Below are 20,842 nucleotides of genomic sequence, written 5' to 3' on the forward strand. Positions count from 1 at the left end.
AGTGTTATAACTAAGAATAGTGTTATAACTAAGACTAGTGTTATAACTAAGACTATTCTTATAACTAAAACTTGGGATACTTCTGCAGTCTCTGATTATTGTAATTATTTGCTAAATGTGTTAAATACAACTAAGGCACAGTTTTTAGTGGCAAAGTACAGAGTGATGGGATAATCAGCATTTCTAGTCATAGGTTTTCATTCATTGTCAAGTAGAGCCCCCTGGTGGCCTTTTGTTACTGTTAAAATGACAGAATTAAAGCCCAAATATGCAGTTCAACCATTAACAAAGCAGACACCCCTCCACTGTTTTTGGTAAACAGCTGAGGGAAGGGGCCAGAGAAATATAACCCCTCTCAAATTCATATGCAGTGCTATGGATGCAAGAACTGACCATCCATGATGATGAAAAAATCTTACAAAATGTCAAACAACAAATTCTAAAATCAAGAAAAATAACAGAAGCATCATCACTTAATGCGCACAAAATAATATCTAGCACTAATGCAGAAGTAGCAATGCTTTTTGACAACATCATGAATTAATCAAAACAGGCCGTAGGCAAACGCCCATGGAAATAAGAATGAAGGCCTGAGGCAGTCATCGGGCTGTCTGTCACTCACGTACCAGGCACGGAATAATGCGACAAGCAACAATAACCGCCTAAACAACTGGGACACCCTCTTTTCACGCCACTTCGATACAAAGTGAATTTTGTAGCAGGTTAGGAGAGCATTGTCGTTAACCATAACCCTTTTCCTAACTGTCTCCTAACCTGCTACCTTAATTCCAATTGGAAATGCTTAATGGTTGTGTTTTTGTAATGATTGGTGCCAACTGGCTTATGAATGGGTTGCTTTTAACAATATGCCGATTACAGTCACTGTCCTTTCAACTATTACTTCCAATTGCAAACATATTTTATCACGTTCAGCACACAAAGGAACTGGTGATCTAAAGTTTAAATGCAACAATGTTTCACACATATTTTCTTCAAAGAGACAGCAAGAGAGCTGCAAAAATATTCTAAAAACAGTCTCACCCATTTCAAGTCAAAATGTGATTGGTTGATTTCCCTGTCACTCCAAAATTCTGCACTAATACAGTTGAATGTCAGATGCCTTCTGTCTAAATTATGAGGGCCTAGCCAATTACTGACTTAGCTAGCTACATTTTTCCCCACAGAGACCACCAAAGACAAATCCTGATTGGATCTTTTTTTTCTCTTCAGAGTTAACCCATAGAAATAAGAACGAATAGAACGGGCTTGGAACCTCTAACCCTGGCAATTTGACTGGTAAACTCATGGGTACACTCGCAATGGCTTTCTATTATTGTTATGCATAATTTCCATGGTAATGTAGAATGTTCATTCAAATGATGCCAACTGATATGGCTTATGCAATGGAATGTATTTTTTTGCAATGTCATTTGAGTTGTTTCAACAAATCACAGCACAGATTGATTGGTACACATCCTACTTTTACTTCCTGCTTTTACTTCCTACTTTTACTTCCTGCTTTTACTTCCTGCTTTGCTCCTATGGGTACACTCGCAATGGCCGCCAGTCCACCCATTATGATAGCGTTCATTCTTATTTCTATGGTTAACTTTTCTCTTTCCAACACAAACTAAAGAGATGTAATCAGAATCTAATTTCAATTATAGAAAATATTAAATAGAAATTTTAACAAAATAAAAATATTTATTTTTTATTTTTGCACAGATTGCCCCTTTAACTCAAAGAAATATAGACTACTAAAGTATGGTTACACAAAAACAATGAAACATGTTCAGTGTTCAGGGACTGCAGATATATTCAAATGTCATCTAAATCTTGTGCAACGCATCACTTCTCATACTTCTCATACTGTTTTATTGTACATTGTCCCTGCCAAATAAATGTCATAAATACAAAATCGTATAAAAAATATAATAGGGGTAAAGGAATACATGGAATTCTATTGGCAGGCTAAATATTAATTGTGAAATGGGTATTCAGGATCGTCACTCCACCTGTGGGGAAAAACAACAACAACACACCTACTGTTTTGGCTTAAGAGTTTTTTTCCCTCATCAATCTACACCCAATACCCCATAATGACAAAGCAAAAACAGGAGTTTAGAAATGTTAGCAAATGTATATATATATAAAAATAAAAAAATGAAATATTACATTTGCATAGGTATTCAGCCTCGAGGTTTGGGTATGACACTACAAGCTTGGCACACCTGTATTTAGGGAGTTTCTCACATTCTTCTCTGCAGATCCTCTCAAGCTCTGTCAGGTTGGATGGGGAGCGTCGCTGCACAGCTATTTTCAGGTCTCTCCAGAGATGTTAGAACAGGGTCAAGTACGGGCTTTGGCTGGGCCACCCAGTCACTCCTGGGTTGTCTTGGCTGTGTGCTTAGGATTGCGGTCCTGTTGGAAGGTGAACCTTCGCCCCAGTCAGAGGTCCTGAGCATTCTGGAGCAGGTTTTCATCAAGGATTTCACTTTATTTTGCTCCGTTCGTCTTTCCCTAGTTCCTGACTAGTCTCGCAGTTCCTGCCACTGAAAAACATCCCAACAGCATGATGCTGCCACCACCATTCTTCACCGTAGGGATGGTGCCAGGATTCCTCCAGACATGACARAGTTTGGCATGGCGGCCAGCTCTAATAAGAGTCTTGGTGGTTCCAAACTTCTTCCATTTAAGAAGGATGGCGGGCACTGTGTTCTTGGGGACCTTCAATGCTGCAAAAATCCCCAGATCTGTGCCTCGACACAATCCTGTCTCTGAGCTCTACGGACAATTCCTTCGACCTCAGCTTGGTTTTTGCTCTGACATGCACTGTCAACTGTGGGACCTTATATAGACAGGTGTGTGCCTTTCCAAATCATTTCAAATCAATTGAATGTAGTAGTTGTAGAAACATCTCAAGGATGATCAATGGAAACTCAATTTCGAGTCTCATAGCAAAGGGTCTGAATACTTTTGTAAATAAGGTATTTCAGTTTTTCAATTTCTAAAAACCTGTTTTCACTTTGTTGTTATGGGGTAATGTGTGTAGATTGATGAGGATTTTTATTTATTAAATCTATTTTAGAATAGGGCTGTAACATAACAAAATGTGGAAAAAGGGAAAAGGTCTGAATACTTTCCGAATGCACTGTAGATAGTCGTTCAACATGACCAACCAGACCTAGGTTCAAATACTATTTTAAAATATTTCAAATACTTTAGCTGTGCTTGATTGAGCTTACCTGCTGCAATGGAACCAATAGAAAGGTCTCCAAAATACAAACAAATACAAAGGAATGGCATCTGATATATTTGAAATACATTTAGGACAAGTTTACCGGACAAAGATTACGCTTATTCCTGGACTAAACAGGACTTAAATTGTGAATCGCCATTGAACATGCTTCTAGTTCTTAGTCAAGGACTAGGTATCTGTGCCAGGGAAACTGAGTCTGTCTGTCTGGACCAATGATGTATATAAACCCTGGATTGCTGATGCTATGTTTTGGCCAATGAAAGGCTTTGAAGCCACTGGTCGGCCATATTGGCACACAGCAGACCTCCATAGGAATGAATGGAATTCTACAGTATTTCAATCAAATATTTCAAGGCTTAAATTAAAGTCGTGGCCAAAAGTTTTGAGAATTACATAAATATTAATTTTCACAAAGTCTGCTGCCTCAGTTTGTATGATGGCAATTTGCATATACTCCAGAATGTTATGAAGAGTGATCAGATGAATTGCAATTAATTGCAAAGTCCCTCTTTGCCATGCAAATGAACTGAACTTCCCCAAAAAACATTTCCACTGCATTTCAGCCCTGCCACAAAAGGACCAGCTGACATAATGTCAGTGATTCTCTCGTTAACACAGGTGTGAGTGTTGACGAGGACAAGGCTGGAGATCACTCTGTCATGCTGATTGAGTTTGAATAACAGACTGGAAGCTTCAAACGGAGGGTGGTGCTTGGAATCATTGTTCTTCCTCTGTCAAACGTGGTTACCTGAAGAAACACGTGCCGTCATTAGTGCTTTGCACAAAAGGGCGTTACAGGCAAGGATATTGCTGCCAGTAAGATTGCACCTAAATCAACCATTTATCGGATCATCAAGAACTTCAAGGAGAGCGGTTCAATTGTTGTGAAGAAGGCTTCAGGGCACCCAAGAAAGTTCAGCAAGCGCCAGGACCGTCTCCTAAAGTTGATTCAGCTGCGGGATCGGGGCACCACCAGGACAGAGCTTGCTCAGGAATGGCAGCAGGCAGGTGTGAGTGCATCTGCACGCACAGTGAGGTGAAGACTTTTGGAGGATGGCCTGGTGTCAAGAAAGGCAGCAAAGAAGCCACTTCTCTCTCCAGGAAAAACATCAGGGACAGACTGATATTCTGCAAAAGGTACAGGGATTGGACTGCTGAGGACTGGGGTAAAGTCATTTTCTCTGATGAATCCCCTTTCCGATTGTTTGGGGCATCCGGAAAAAAGCTTGTCCGGAGAAGACAAGGTGAGCGCTGCCATCAGTCCTGTGTCATGCCAACAGTAAAGCATCCTGAGACCATTCATGTGTGGGGTTGCTTCTCAGCCAAGAGAGTGGGCTCACTCACAATTTTGCCTAAGAACACAGCCATGAATAAAGAATGGTACCAACACATCCTCCGAGAGCAACTTCTCCCAACCATCCAGGAACAGTTTGGTGATGAACAATGCCTTTTCCAGCATGATGGAGCATCTTTCCATAAGGCAAAATTGATAACTAAGTGGCTCGGGGAACAAAACATTGATATTTTGGGTCCATGGCCAGGAAACTCCCCAGACCTTAATCGCGGGTGGACAAACAAAAACCCACAAATTCTGACAAACTCCAAGCATTGATTATGCAAGAATGGGCTGCCATCAGTCAGGATGTGGCCCAGAAGTTAATTGACAGCATGCCAGGGCGGATTGCAGAGGTCTTGAAAAAGAAGGGTCAACACTGCAAAAATTGACTCTTTGCATCAACTTCATGTAATTGTCAATAAAAGCCTTTGACACTTATGAAATGCTTGTAATTATACTTCAGTGTTCCATAGTAACATCTGACAAAAATATCTAAAGACACTGAAGCAGCAAACTTTGTGGAAATTAATATTTGCGTCATTCTCAAAACTTTTGGCCACGACTGTACATGCATTTCAGTATTTTTGTTGTTGTAGTGGGGACAGTAACATTAGTAATAAAAAAAAAATATTTTATATATTTTTATGTTTAGCTCACATAATATAATTTAAAAGTATGCATTAAAGTGTCTGTAATAGAATAAATGTGTCACTCTCACTCAGATATCGTATTGAAAACTGCAAATATTTCTCTCCACCCTATGGCAAAATGTGTAGAATTGCAGGAAATTAACTCTAAAACTTAGGGGCTGCTAAAATGTGTGTGTGTGTGGGGTTGGCGCCCCACCAAAAAGCTAGGGCTGGCTCTGACTGCATGTGTAGGTATGGATGTGGGTACACAGACCTGCGAGCTACTGCGGTCACTCGTGATGAGTTGTATTTCTTGGGCGGGACTCTCAGTTCTCCTTTTATCTTTAAAAGGGCACAGGAGCAAGCTGGTTTGCAACACATGATGATACTCCCAAGAACAGGAGATTATAATAGGACAGTTTCACAAGGTTAGTCACTTACTTACTCAGTTATGTGGACACATACAATTAAAATGTCCCATTACACCCCCACCCCTATCAAAGTTGCCCATCCCTGGTCTCTGGACTATGGGAGAGGTGAGGCTGGGGCTTACCTATCTAGGAAACGTAATGGCTGATGTATTATCTACTGAGTTACCATTAATCCAGAATGCAAAATGACCTGCCTAGTTCTCTGCTCTCTCTGTCACTCAGAGCAAAACGACCCGCCTAGTGCTCTGCTCTCTGTGTCACTCAGTGCAAAATGACCCACCTAGTTCTCTGCTCTCTGCTCTCACTCAGTGCTCTGCTCTCTGTGTCACTCAGAGCAAAATGGACTAGAAAACCCACAAAGTAGGGTGAATGATGAAATAGTACACTTTTGGTTATTCAACTAAAGGCCTGCACAGACTGTACGATTTTAGCCGTCTTATGCCACGATTTTGCAGTTTCAGGAAAAATGGCCACATTGTCGTAAACGATTGTCGGATGTCTTGGTTCGTTCAGTGTGACAGGATCTAGGTCTGCCGATTAAGTACCACTACATGCGGTCGTAGGCTCTGACAAAGGCTCTGACAAAGTTCTGGTAGTGTCAGACATTTGGAGCCTTTATCATGTAATGTGGCTGGTGTTATGAGCCGATCCCGTTGACTGACCAATTTGAACAATATGATTATTGTGAATAGTCAGATTAATATAATAGTAGGCGTGTCAAACATATGGTCCAATCCGGCCTGCGGGTGGTTTGAGTAAAAAAATAAAAATTGATGGTGAGGAAATATAACAAATTTTCAGTTTGGCCCTATGGACCTTGTTGAAGACCAAATGGACCCGCCGGGGCAAAATGAGTTCAACACCCCATGCTCATGCTTTGCAAGAAGAACGATTTACCTAATACTCTTGTCTACATGACACATCTGAAATGAGGTTACCTGATGGGAATTTGGTAAATGCACAAAATCGCCAATAAAAATAAACATTCCACCACAGCGATTATGTTATTTTTGGGAAGCCTATTTGATTCTAAATTCGGACATGTAAAGATTGTACGTGAAAACTATTTCTAAGATGCATACTTTCAGCTTTTCCGAACTCACTTCATTCGTACATAAGCATAGAAGGAGGCTTGTGCTGCTGGTGCTAGCACAGATCAAATACACATCTGCACCTCTGCAGTTTGACTATGTTGGCTGATGTACGGTGCCTTCAGAAAGTATTCACACCCCTTTACTTTTTTCACATTTTGTTGTGTTACAGCCTGAATTTAAAATCGATTACATTTAGGTTTTGTGTCACTGATCAACACACAATACCCCACAATGTCATAGTGGAATTTTGTTTGTAAAAAAAAATATATATATTCATAAAAAATGTCAAGCTGCAATGTCTTGAGTTGATAAGTATTCAACCCCTTTGTTATGTTATAAGTTCAAGAGTAAAGTGTGCTTGACAAATCGCATAATAAGTTGCATTTGTCACGCCCTGATCTGTTTCACCTGTCCTTGTGATTGTCTCCACCCCCTCCAGGTGTCGCTTATTTTCCCCAGTGTATTTATCCCTGTGTTTCCTGTCTCTCTGTGCCAATTTGTCTTATATGTTTCCAAGTCAACCAGCGGTTTTCCCGTTCTCCTGCTTTTTGCATTCTCCTTTTCTAGTCCTCCTGGTTTGACCCTTTCCTGTTTCTGGACTTTGTACCCGCCTGCCTGACCATTCTGCCTGCCTTGACCACAAGCCTTTCTGCACTCTGTACCTCCTGGACTCTGATCTGGTTTTGACCTTTTTGCCTGTCCACGACCATTCTCTTGTCTACCCCTTTAGATTAATAAACATTGTAAGACTCCAACCATCTGCCTCCCGTGTCTGCATTTGGGTCTTGCCTTGTGCCGTGATAGCATTGACTCATTCCGTATTCAATTATAGTGGTTAACATGATTTTTATTTATTTTATTTATGACTACCTCATCTGTTTTATCATGGTTTGAACTATGCTTAATTCCAGTCCGTATAATAAAATAGAGTACAGTAATACAGTTCACATTCAAAAAGATTAGCCTACTGGAGCTAGTTTCATTTATTTACCCAAGAGAGCATAGGCTATAGCTAGCTACATCTARGGGCTTTTCAATCCAGACACATTTATATGCTTTATAATGCGTTTGAATACTGGTTCACCCAGGAGAAAAGMGATTTATTCTTGGGATGAAACATTTGTAAAATCCCGGGAAAATACTAAACCCTAATACAGGCGTCATTCCTAAGTCAGTTGCTGGAGAGGAAGGAAACCACCATGAGGTGATTTCACCATGAGGCCAATGGTGATTTTAAAATAGTTACAGTGTAATGGTGGTGATATGAGAACRGAGGCTGGATCAACAACATTGTAGTTACTCCACAATACTAACCTAAATGACAGAGTGACAAGAAGGAAGCATGTAKYGAATAAAAATATCCCAAAGCATGCATCCTGTTTGCAACAAGGCACTTAAGTAATACTGAAAAGAATTTGGCAAAGAAATTAACTTTTTGTCCTGAATACAAAGCATTATGTTTGGGGCAAATCCAACACAATACATCACTGAGTACCACTCTTCATATTTCCAAGCATGGTGGTGGCTGCATCATGTTATGGGTATGCTTGTCATCGGCAATGAATAGCGAGATTTTTAGGATAAAAATAAACAGAATACAGCTATAAGCACAGGCAACAGACACTGGAAGACAAATTCACCTTTCAGCAGGACAATAACCTAAAACCCATGCTTACCAAGATGACATTGAATGTTCCTAAGTGGCCTAGTTAAAGTTTTGACTTAAATCGGCTTGAAAGTCTATGGCAATACATGAAAATGGCTGTCTAGCAATGATCAACAATCAACTTGACAGAGCTTGAAGAATTGTTTAAAGAATAATGGCCAAARATTGCACAATCCAGGTGTGCAAAGCTTTTAGAGACTTACCCAAAAAGACTCACAGCTGTAATCACRGCCAAATGTGCTTCTACAAAGTATTGACTAAGGAGTGTGAATACTTATGCAAATTAGATATTTTTTTAAAACATGTTTTCACTTTGTCATTATGGGGTATTGTTTGTAGATAGGTGAGACAAAAAAATACATTTTGAATTCAGGCTGTAACACAACAAAATGTGGAATAAGTCAAGGGGTATGAATACTTTCTGAAGACACTCTAGCTAACCTCACAAGCCAATTGCAGACTTCAATTACAAAACTGAAGCAAAGCATACAATCTGGCCAGGTTGATATCAATATTTGAAWTTGTTAACAGCGCCCAGTGCGTCATGCAATAATTGTAAAAGATTGAATCAGATGTACAGTGTCGGAAGGCCTTAAAGGTAGACTCAGCTAAATGACGGTGCTGCCACAAGCAGAAACGCGGATATTGAGTTGAGCGAGATGCAAGACTTAGCTCTCACACAGTATCTGCGCATGTGCACAGGTTCCCTTCACGCACCAAAACAGCGGAGAAGTTGAGCCTCACTCTCTTAGTTATTGCGGAAATTGACCCAGTATGCTGTTTACTTTCTGCATCTATGTCTTATTGCTGAGTCTACCTTTAAAATAAAATTACAGTATGGAATAAACTTTTGCAGTTGAGGGTGATTCGCTCAATATTATTATATTTTCATTTAGTGTGCAATGTCCCAGGGACATCATARATGTACATAGCCTTCTCCTATGACCAAAATAAAAACAAAAGACCCTCCCACATATGAACGGTCTCCATTGTCTTCCCTCAGATGGCGTCATTCTAACGCGACACGTCGTCAGTGCAGACGGCCGTTGCGCTATCAGACGCGAGACAATGGTTTAGAAATTCTGTGATGGAGCTGTCCCTAAATTTAATTCAATTTATTGGAACAAGCGCGCGCTTGAAAGGAGCACACATTTCCCWCCTATCACAGTGCTTTACTGCACCTGACCCCACCCATCTCAGATACCGCAGCTTGCGCGCCGAGGAGCAGTCTGGGAGAAATATACAAGCAGCATCTGGATTTGATTTAATTCATACGCGCTGTTGTGCAGTACTGTAGCCTGCAAACATTCATAGAAATTGCTTATATATTTGTTGTGTGTTTGCAAACGAGGGATTTAATTCCGTTATAAATGCGTAGTGCTGCTGATGCTGAATATCTGAAAGCATTTGACAAAAACGATCTCATCTGCACGCGGATGTTGACCAAAGAGTGTTCCGGAGGCAACACAACACCGACGAGAACGAAMGATGTCTAGACTAGTTATATTCTTTTGAATTGACATTTTTGGGAATACCTGCATGTTTGGATAGCTCGCTGTCAGGTGACATAGATAGACAGGGGTTCTTCTTTATTAGTTGTTTTAATAAAAGTGAAGCAGCGATGGATGAAGGTGCAGAGTCCGATGATGCTGTCATTATTGTGGAGAACGAAGCAGAGAGCATGCCAGTTCAGGAGAACACGAACGCCTGCAACGAGCGGACAGGCACCTTGAATTTTCTGGACACTTGTCCCGTGTGTCATTTAAACTTTCACAGTCGAGAACCAAAACTTCTGCCATGTCTCCACTCTTTTTGTAAGAAGTGTTTGCCGTCAGCTTCCAGGAATTTGGCCATGCCAGACACCAACAGCTCGACGAAACCACGTGAGCTGCTCATGTTTACAAACTATAGATACGCGAGACAGTGCATCCCAATGACTGTATAAGGGGAGGTGCATCCGGGTGTGTAAAATTGCAGTCTGTGCAAGATAGGACGCTATTGTGGGATTTGCACTTATCTGTGATGTATTATAAACAATTAATCTGTATTGAAAGTCATTGCATCTACCAAGAGGAATTTAATGCACWGATTACAATTTCAGACATGTGATGAGTGGGGTTTGAGGGAGGGAGTGAGTGAGTCTTATCTCATGTTCTTGTGCATTCTTTTTAGATATATAACCATTTCAGTTGTGTGTGCAACTTCATTCAATATGTGTGCATGCTGTGTTTGTCTGCCCATCTTCACATTTACAGTGAATGTGATTCGCTGTCCGGTGTGCAGACAGGAGTGTATGGAGGTGGACGTGATGGAGAACTTCTTTGTGAGGGACTCAGTGGAGGCTTCCAGCAGCACCGTGGAGAGGACTGTTCAGGTGGGTGGAAATACTGGTCAATGTAGGTTACTGCTGGATTGTACATTCCATTTTGTATTATTGGACATAGTCTTGCTTGCCTGACTCATGGCTGCCCTGTAAGAAGAGACTATGGATATCCCAAGCTAACCTTTTTCAGCAGCCTGGATCTCTGTTATTTACCAAGCCATTTCACCAAGATGCCGGGTGTTTTTCAGCTTAGTAGCCCATGAGCATTATACAGATGTAGAGCTGAAGCTTGGAATTATCTCCAACATCAATGTCACTACCACAGACACACAGTTTTGTCTTTGGCAGATTTCAGGCTCTAAATTCTAACGTTTACTTTCTAACCGATATTCTCTCCTGAGGCATAATAAGTTCAAGTTCACATTCGACTTAACTTTCGTGGAAAGTAATACGACTGACTGGTCCCTCTACCTGTCTGTCAGTAGCTATGTATGTGTCTGACTGGTCTGTATACCTGTCTCTCTGTTGATGTTTTGTCTGACTGGACTCTCTTCCCTGTCCGTAGCTGTGTATGAGTTGTGAGGACAACACAGAGACTACAGGTTTCTGTGTGGACTGTGTGGAGTTCATGTGTGCCACCTGCGTGGAGGCCCACCAGAGGGTCAAGTTCACCAAAGACCACACCATCAGACAGAAGGGGGATGTATCTCAAGGTGCAGTACAGCTTCCAGTCTGACTGAGGCAGRAACGATTGTCAAGGAAAAACCTACAGTACAACAAGCAGAAGCTCTATTTACATTATATTCTTGTTGATTCAGTGAAAATAATGTTCACATCCTCCTACACAGTACAGAAAGCCTGAGAGAAAATGCATACCTGTACTGTAGCTGACAGATTGGAATTGGTTACAGTAAGATTAACTTCTGGCTTTTAAATGCTTTCCTATTGGTTTTCCAGAGTCTGTGGGTGTTTCCACTCATAGGCCAGTGTTCTGTGAAGTCCACAAGCAGGAGCCCCTGAAGCTGTTCTGTGAAACCTGTGATCTACCAACCTGTCGAGACTGTCAGCTACTCAAGCACAAGGACCACAAGTACTGAAGACTAATGTGCCACTACTATTTCAAAAATATATATCTAAAAGCACATTTTATTTGAGTGAAATCTGCTATTTAAATAAATATTGATTRATATATTAATTAATTAATTGACGATAGTGACTGAAGCTGTACTATATTTGAGTGGATTTTAATTATTTTGTAAAAATTAAATAACTAACTATGATATGTTACTTAGTTACCAGTTTCTGGAGGATGCCTATAAGAATCACAAACATTACATGGAGGATATGAATCGTCAACTGCAGGAAAAAAAGAAGATAATTGAAGATGTGTCAAACTCCATAAACAATGGGTAAACAATGCATCTTCTTTAGCACCTGAGAATCTCTATGCTTGCTGTATATGTACACAATGTATTATGAAATGTGAACACTATGTCCGTCCATCGTGCATCCAAATACATTTTCTGTTTAGTAAGATGAATTTGTTCATGTCTATTGTCTTTCATGTTTCTCAGACTCCTTCAAGTTGATGAGAACCGCATATCAGTTCACAATGAAATCAAGAAGTCGATCTGTAGTCTGATACTAGAGATCAACAGAAAGGGAAAGATTCTTGTCAATCAGCTTGAGGTACAGTATGATCACAATCACATCTCTAACATTAGGATGATTCTGTATATTCTCACGTTTCCATAGATATTCCGACTAGTATTTGTCAGGTTTCTTTGTATTCATTATGAGTGCAGAGAGCAGGAGGAAATGGCAAGGCCTACAAATGTTTTGATTGTCATGTGCCCTAAAGTCATGACAGGAGCTTACCCTGAAGGCAGTGTTAAAATGCCACAGATTCTGGGAAAAGGCTATACAGATACTCCTGACCTGCAAAACAATATTTAATTCCAGAATTGGTTCAAATTAGGTTAAGGTTAGGGTTTGGTTAAAGCAGGGGCCAGTTTTAGATTTTGGTTAGTCGTTTTAGAGGTCAGGAGTGTCCTTATAGCCTCTCTCCAGATTCTGACTTCTCCATCTATTTCCTATCCCCTGAAGGGCCTGACAAAGGATCATGAGAGCGGTCTGAAGAAGCAGAAGGAGGATATTGGCTATCTGTCCAGACACCTGGATCACGTGATCAACTTCACAAAATGGGCGACAGCTAGGAACGGCGGCACAGCTCTCCTGTACTGCAAACGTTTGGTAAGACCTCCCTCCCAGACTCTCCCTCAGCCTCAGTCCATTGACTCCCAGGCATCCCCTATCCCTAAAGCCATACAGGAGCCCATGGTGTAAAGCATAGATGAAATGCAGAACATATGCCTTGTGTTTTCCCAGTTTCTCCAAATTATTAATAACATCCCTTCTGCTGCAGATTCTGTTTCAGATCGGAAACCTCCTGCGGGCTAAATGCAATACCTCGTTTGTACCGCAGAGCACTGTGCGTTTCCAGTGTCGGTCAGGCTTCTGGGCTTCAAATGTCGATCTGGGTGAGAGAGAAAGCACAATGAGAGTGGCTACACTGAAATCTTACWATTCTATTTAATTGAAACATTTAAATGGTAGTGTTTTATGTTGGGGGAGAAAATGATCTGTTGGACAAGGAGTAGTAGTAGTTATTCTTGTAGTGGTTTTAAATTAGCAGTTGCAGTGTGTACTAATTGAGGTAGTAGTATTGTAATAATCTTAGTTATACTGGATGTGTTTGGTATGGTGCAGTTTGTTCTTGAAATAAAAGATATGTACCAGGTCAGTGTATTACCTCTTCCGTTATGCTGAAGCCGTCTCTTCCTGTTCCCTCAGGCTCATTAGTGGTGGAGAATGTRCCAGGCCCCCAGCTGGGCGGCTTCCAGGGCATCCCTCATCAACTCCACCATCCTGGGCAGGGCCCCTCAGGCTCCCCCAACAGCCTGCCCCCAGGCCTCTCACAGCCCCGCCTGGCCCCCCACAACCACAACACCCTGGCTCAGCTCCAGATGCAGGTGGAGAAACTAGCCCAACAGCCTCACTGGCAGCCCCAGACCCCACCCTGGGCCTGGTACCAGAGCATGCGGCTCCAGAGACCCCCTCCAGGGCCCCTCCAGGGTGGCTCTCCCTCCCAGAGTCTCCCCCCCATGCCCCAGCAGGGCCGGAGGTTCATTGCCCCCCCTGCAATCCATCTCAGTCCCACCAGCACCCTGCCAAGTCCTGGATATCCTCCCCAGGTGGGAAAGAGTGTGCTCGTGCGTGCGGGTGTGTGTGTGTCAGTTTGATTGACAGGGATTCTTAACAGGCGCAGACAGTGGATGACGTCTTCCCAAATGGAGCAGACAGCCTTCACATCCTGGGCAATTTATGTCTTGACTTGTCAAGATCAGTTTGAGTCATAAGGTACCATATAAATAAAAAACATGTATATAAAAAAAATGGCTAAATCTCAGTGCAGCTGCTCACGTGTGACACAGAACAGGCCCAAAGCCTCCAGAGATGATGATAGATATGTCTGGTCTACAGTGTTTAGTCTGAGGTTGAGGCTGTTTTATACGAGCTCTAAAATACAGGCAGATCAAGAGGACAATCCACTGGCCTGTAGATTTCAGACCAGAGTTGCGTCATGGCTGATGTGAACAAGCTGTTGAGGTGGAGCCTGGAAGCACTGTTCTTTTTAACAGCCACGTTATAGATCATTAATACYCTAGGCCTTGTGTTTAGTTTGACTTTATAATGTGTCATCACTGTTTTGAATTATAGACAGTGTCAGGAGGGAATGGTTGGTCAGGGCAATGTCTAGTTTCATTATTTCATGAGTACATTTCTGACAAAACAGTGTATAACATCTTTAGTTATATAACCCCTTATCATATTGTCTGTGGAACTCAAAATTCCAGTTTCTATGCATTTTTCCCCCAAAGTAAAAACTGTTCACCATTGACTGTTGCACCTGCATGCTTGGATCTAGACCAAACAAAGAAGGCTGTTTCAAAACAAAGTGCTTAAGTAAAGCATTCTGGAACATTTACAAGTGGCTTGTTTGTGTTCTGTCTTCTGTTTTGCTCTGTGTTGTGAAAGCCAGGGGCTTCTATCCTAGACATAACCAATCACAGGCTACCTTCCCAGACATAACCAATCACAGGCTACCTTCCCAGACATAACCAATTACAGACTGACGATACACCATTTAATCTGTCTGTCACCACCATTGACTCATAAGAATAGATATGACATTGATTGTTGATGGCATAGCTCTGTCTGACTCTGTCTCCAACTGTCTGTCTCTCACTCACAGGCTGTCCAGTCACTGAGAGGCCTGGTGAGCAGCCCCAGCAGCTACGCACTCAAACACATGGACGTATTCAACCCAATGCCTCACTTCTCCCACAATGCACCACTGCCTAGCAACGGCAGCCTCAGTTCTCCTCACTTGCGACAGCACCAGGTACATACAGCTGCGCTCAAATATACTGGCACCCTTGCACTTCACAATGGAGTGTAATGGAGCAGAATGTTCTGTTTTCTCTATTCAAAACGGAGTTGAATGGCTGTTTTTACCCTGTAGGCACCTGCCACTTACCACAGGTGATATACATTCCACAGTAAAGGACAATCACCTGTCTCCAACCTATTCATTTGAAWTCTGAATAATTTAGTCCAGGCAATTAAAAAAAAACTTTGAATTGAAAAATCTAAATGTCAGTTTAGATACTTTTTGGGGGGYCCCTGTGCAGGGGAAAATCAAAAAAATGCATGTGAAGAACACTAAACATTTTCTAAATTTCAACTTATTTGAGAAGAAATAGTGAATCGTGCAAGGGTGGCAGTATACTTTATCACAACTGTAGCTCTATTTCACATCCACATATCACTCTGTAGCATTATGTTGTTAAGAATCAGATTGTTAGCAGCTTAATTTATGTTGTGAAACCTTTTAGATGGAGTCTGCATATCACAACAAGCACCCTGGAGGCCCTGTCCAGATAATAAGACCCAACTTCCCTCAGACCCTACCAGCTTCCCTCCCATACAGAACTGGTATGTATTGGTGTTTTGTACTACCCTACTAATACTACACAACAAAATATAAGAAAACAAATACAATGCTTCTTGAATATATGACCAGGGATGGAACTTCAGGATTTTGGACACWGTCCAGCCAGGCTAGTAGACGTCAATGTTTACTAGCCCGGGTTCAAAATCTGTTCTATGGCATATTTGAAAATACAAAACTTTCACTAGTCAGCAGGCTAGTTTGGCACTTTTTCTACTAGCCCAGTCTGAAAAGTACTAGCCACGGTCAAGCATGCTAGATTAATTTCCATCCCTGTATAATATGTATAAGGAATACAATGTATCTTCCTTTAGCACAAGGACACCATCATGCAGGACTAACTGCTATATCCTGTGAAGAGAAACCAGGGTAAGATAATGATTTCACATTCTTCGTGAATTCTATACAGGCATGATGCTTTGATAGAGAAATATAACGTATTTTTTTTCTCACCTTCCTTCTGATTGGCTGATTGAAGGACTGTTTCTTGGAAACCTCTGGAGACGCAGCAGAAGGCGTATGGAGCTGGGGGATCAGCTGCCAAGAGGAGACGAAGGTCATCGCCTGGACCCATCATCATCATCAAAGACGAGCCAGAGGACGACATCAGCTGTGTAAGAGGACGGATGGACTGGAAATAGAAAAATGTTAATAACTGATCATTACAATGTTATGATAATGATTACATGTACATCGTATTGCATGTTACTTGAAATGGTATGGGTGATTTATTTGTCTTTGAGCCACAGTATTTATAGATGGTAACAGCACAGAAATTATATACTGTGATGTCGTAATAGTGTTCAATACCAGGATTGCTGTTGGGTGGTCCCTGAGAGGTCACTGTTCTGTTTTTGAGTGTTCTGTTAAGTGTGTTTGTGTGTGTTTAAGGTACAGGGTAACCTGAGAGCCAACCTCCCAGACAGCAGCACGGGGGTCCAGGCCCAAACCTGTCGGCAAGATGGAGGGGAACAACAAGCCCAGATTTCTCGTCAGAGCACAGAGGAAAAGGCCCAGACCCCACCACAGCCTCCAGGGCCTTCAGGGGACCTGAGTCAAGCCCCACAGCAGAGCCACTCTCTGGGGGCAGAGCAGCAGCTAGGCAGTCAGGGCCCAGCTCCAGAAGAGGACCCTAATGAGGATTGGTGTGCTGTGTGTCAGAATGGAGGAGAGCTGCTGCTGTGTTGTGACAAGTGTCCCAAAGTCTTCCACCTCTCCTGCCACATCCCCACCCTCTTCAGATTACCCAGGTACTATAGGCCCTAGGAGAGAGGTGGACAGTCTTACCCTTGGTGGGCCTGAGTGGGTGCAGGCTTTTCCTCCATCCATGCAGAAACACACATGATTGTAAATACTATGATATTTAGAATCAGGTGTGTTTCTGCTTGGTTGGAGCAAAAGCCTYCACTCACATCGGCCGTCACTGGGTGATATTGCCTACTGTATCTAATGCACTGCCCTAAAATGGGATTAAATGAAATGGATCGGTTATTTGAAATTGATGCAATAATGTTGTTATTAAACTAAAGTTTCTATTGGCCCGCTGTTGTTTTTCTTTCAGTGGGGAGTGGTTCTGCTCATTCTGCCGTGACCTGTCAGTGCCTGAGGTGGTGTATGACTGTGACATCAGCAGATTAGAGCCCAGAACAGTGAAGGAGGAACCAGACTCTGAGGGAGGATTCTGCCCTGTGGACAAACGGGTCAGTATTGTACTGTACTGTACTTGAAAGAGACAATCATTTCTCAGGCCTACCTGAGGTGTTTATCTCTGTATAAGGTGTTACTTTTATCTTATTGAAATACATCAGCTCTGGGGTTGATATAATGTAAAGGTGTCTTGTATTTCTCTCTCTCTGCAGAAATGTGAGAGACTGTTGCTGAAGATGTACTGCAGTGAGCTCAGTGCTGACTTCCAGGAGGCTAGATCCCCCTTGGTGAGTGGAGAGACAAATGCCCAATCCCAGGCTAGATCCTCCTTGGTGAGTGGAGAGACGAATGCCCAATCCCAGGCTAGATCCCCCTTGGTGAGTGGAGAGACGAATGCCCAATCCCAGGCTAGATCCTCCTTGGTGAGTGAAGAGATTAATGCTCAATCGCAAAAATTAACTCCTTACCTTTACGTCCATGTGGTGATAAAGAGAATTTAATAGGTACAGATGAGGATCTTAATTTGATCACACTTTTGTTGCTAATAATTTCCCTGCACAGCATGAAATGAAGATGAGCTTTGATTTACATAAATTCACTGAAATCCCACACTTACATATGGTTATATTTACAGTATTGCACTTTTCATGTACTCTACTTTTGGCCAGCTAATTACCTAACCACCGATCAAGCAACATTATGGACTAAACTTTTAAATCGTGTTGCTGCAGGATTATTTTGCTGCGACAATATAGGTCAAATTAAGATCCAACATAAAAACAATATGGTATTGGTATTGTAATATCTCCACCTTGCTCTTTGGCCGCTTATACCGATAAAAGTCTCTCAGTGCATAGTGTCTTGTATATATAGGTCCTCGGGTTGATTTGTGATTGGACAAGAGGGACAGCCACAGCAGCACACTGACAACACAGGCTTTGGCCCCACCTTGACTAATCACACACAGGGAATCACACAAAAAACATCCTAGTTTTAAGTCACATACTGAACAGTGTTTCACCTAGGATTTTTTTCAGCAGCCGTGGCAAAGGTAGCTGGGTGGGACATGCCCCCCCCCCCCCCGGGAATGTTTGTACAAAAACTGTGAGAAGCTCGTTTCTGGTGACTTTTTAAAAAGGCATTCTACACCAAAATGATTCATGTTGACACCATCTGAAATAGAATTTCCCCTTTTTTAAAGCATTATAACCTGRAGCCCAACTAATGCAGCATAGTGGCTTTAAGTAAATCGGCTGAGTCACAGTGTTTCCCATCTGCATTTACCTCATTGAAAACCCCAAAAGACATTGAATGCCTCAAATATATGTTGTCACTGTGATCTTAAAAGCGTATCTGGGTAGAAATATAACATTTTTTGTCAAGCTGCTAAATTAATATAGGAGAAACATTGACATAGGCTTACCGTTACTGTACCAAATGATGTCTATGGATCAATATAGAGAGGTTATGAGGGGTCTGTTTTTGGGTTGAAATGTCTCCTTGGTTTATCATCCACTGGATAGCCATGATGAGGGACATTGAGAGAAACACTTTTTGTTGTTTTGTATATTGTGATAGCCTCTGTCTTTTGCTGTAGATAATGCCAGAGAACCAGGAGACRCCAAAGACGCCGATGGTTCTGMCCATTGTGAAGAGCAAGCTGGAATCCAGGCAGAGCCCCTGCTACCAGACACCTTCTGAGGTTGTATCAGACATCCGACTCATCTTCAGGAACTGTGCAGCATTCAATGAGGTAGACTAGACAGCGCTAACGTTTTCCAGAAGAGTCCTTTTATTTTAGTTTACACAGACGTGTTAATTAAGCTCTTAATGTGTGTGGYTGGACTGTTTTTACAATGTTTCTGTCATTTACATGTTACTTTTAGTGGATGCTCTTATCCAGAATTAGTTWKAGTCAGTGCATTCAACTAAGGTAGGTAAAACAGCCACATACATCTGTCGTCTCTTTCCTCCCATGCCAGGCTGACACTGAGGTTGCCACTGCAGGCAGAAACCTGGAGAGGTTCTTTGAGGAGCAGCTGAAGTTCCTCTACCCTGAACGGATTTTTCCAAAGGTCAAGTCTGAGGTCATCAGTTCTGTGACCCCTCCCGTCTCTCCTCCCCCTCCCACAACGCCTGATGAGGAGAGCTCCCAGCATGCAAAGCATCAGCGCAGGTGCTCTGAGACCCAGGAGTTGTGTACTCCTACTCCTGCTCAGCTAAGCTCACCAAAGGGAGAGGAAGAGGCCGTATAAGCGTGCACATTGTCATCTCATCAACTTTTATCAGTCAATAACACTGCCAGTACTAGCCTATACTAGTAATTAATCTTATTCTCTGAGAAAGTCTGACTTTCTTAATGTGCCAAAATACTCCATGTTCTGTGATCGAATCATTTTGCACAAAAGAACAGTGAAGCAGGGTACCAAACCCCTTTCCTCCTCCTACTATACCTGCTTAAGACTGGTTTACATTAATGCTGTACTAATATAGTGTTGCTATGACTAAAGACCCTGAGTATCAAATATGAAAACAGAAGGTGTTCGATTATCCAGCAGCCTGTGTGGATACGGTTCTTGTAAAAGGGTTTGGGATCCGTCTGGGGAATAGGAACTGTTACAAGGTTAATCCAGGTTAGTAAAGTGAAAACACGTCAAAGGTATCAAACCAGCCTGATAAAACATAAGATTATTTCAGTTGTTATTGCAAGACTGTATGAAGTGTAGGTTTCATGAACATGTCAGCTGTGCGAGGTCTAGTTGCTCAGGCCTACGGTAGCCTTGACTCTAGTTTACAGTGTGATGGCTGGTAGCATGACACGAGGCCTACTTTATTAATCGCAACAATAGAACTTAATCTTTTCTCCCTCATTGTTTTGTCATTGAGCCATTCAATGTGTCATGTATTTATATTTTACATTGTTGTAGTGATTTMTATGCAGTGTATGTAAATATTTACGATGATCATTAACTTAAACCAGGCAAGTAAATATTCAACAAAATGCGTTTTGTTTCTCATGCAGTCCCAAATAACCTGTCGTTTGCCATGTTTTCTCATGACTTCATACCATCGRTACTTATGAAAACCAAAATATTTTATTCATAAAAAATACTTCTTGCATGCAAGTTTACTTGCAGCTGTTTACAGGGTAAAATAAACAATGTCCAATATCTTGCTTTATGATTGTTATTGCTGTTTGGGGTCTGTGTGGTATTCATTCAGCATTTACAGTAAGACATGTTTTATGGGGTGAGGAAATGTAATCTATTGGTGATATGTCTATCACAGTCGGAATAGTTTAATAATGGCATAATAGCTAATCCTCTTTAAGTTTACTGTAGTAATTAATCATGAGATGGGGCCCCAAAGGGCAGGTCCAGATG

The 20,842-nt window shown here is 41.8% G+C and overlaps 1 protein-coding gene across 2 annotated transcripts; it reads left to right on the forward strand.

Moving 5' to 3' along the window:
* The first annotated feature begins 9,449 nt into the window (after window positions 1-9,449).
* Window positions 9,450-20,629, forward strand: LOC111972024 (transcription intermediary factor 1-alpha). Of its 2 annotated transcripts, none has more exons than XM_023998860.2 (18): window positions 9,450-10,298; window positions 10,671-10,789; window positions 11,304-11,451; window positions 11,696-11,828; window positions 12,031-12,147; window positions 12,313-12,427; window positions 12,845-12,991; window positions 13,164-13,278; window positions 13,592-13,992; window positions 15,054-15,203; window positions 15,697-15,796; window positions 16,127-16,181; window positions 16,291-16,426; window positions 16,704-17,062; window positions 17,374-17,512; window positions 17,672-17,746; window positions 19,057-19,212; window positions 19,442-20,629. In XM_023998860.2, the coding sequence occupies exons 1-18, from the start codon at window positions 10,037-10,039 to the stop codon at window positions 19,712-19,714; spliced, it is 3,000 nt and encodes a 999-aa protein (XP_023854628.1). In that variant the 5' UTR covers window positions 9,450-10,036; the 3' UTR covers window positions 19,715-20,629. The 2 variants fall into 2 exon arrangements, with proteins under 2 accessions (XP_023854628.1, XP_023854629.1); XM_023998861.2 differs by having other exon boundaries at window positions 16,710-17,062.
* Window positions 20,630-20,842: the final 213 nt, after the last annotated feature.

The sequence above is a fragment of the Salvelinus sp. IW2-2015 genome, linkage group LG13, assembly GCF_002910315.2.
Source record: "Salvelinus sp. IW2-2015 linkage group LG13, ASM291031v2, whole genome shotgun sequence".
Classification (NCBI taxonomy): Eukaryota; Metazoa; Chordata; class Actinopteri; order Salmoniformes; family Salmonidae; genus Salvelinus; species Salvelinus sp. IW2-2015.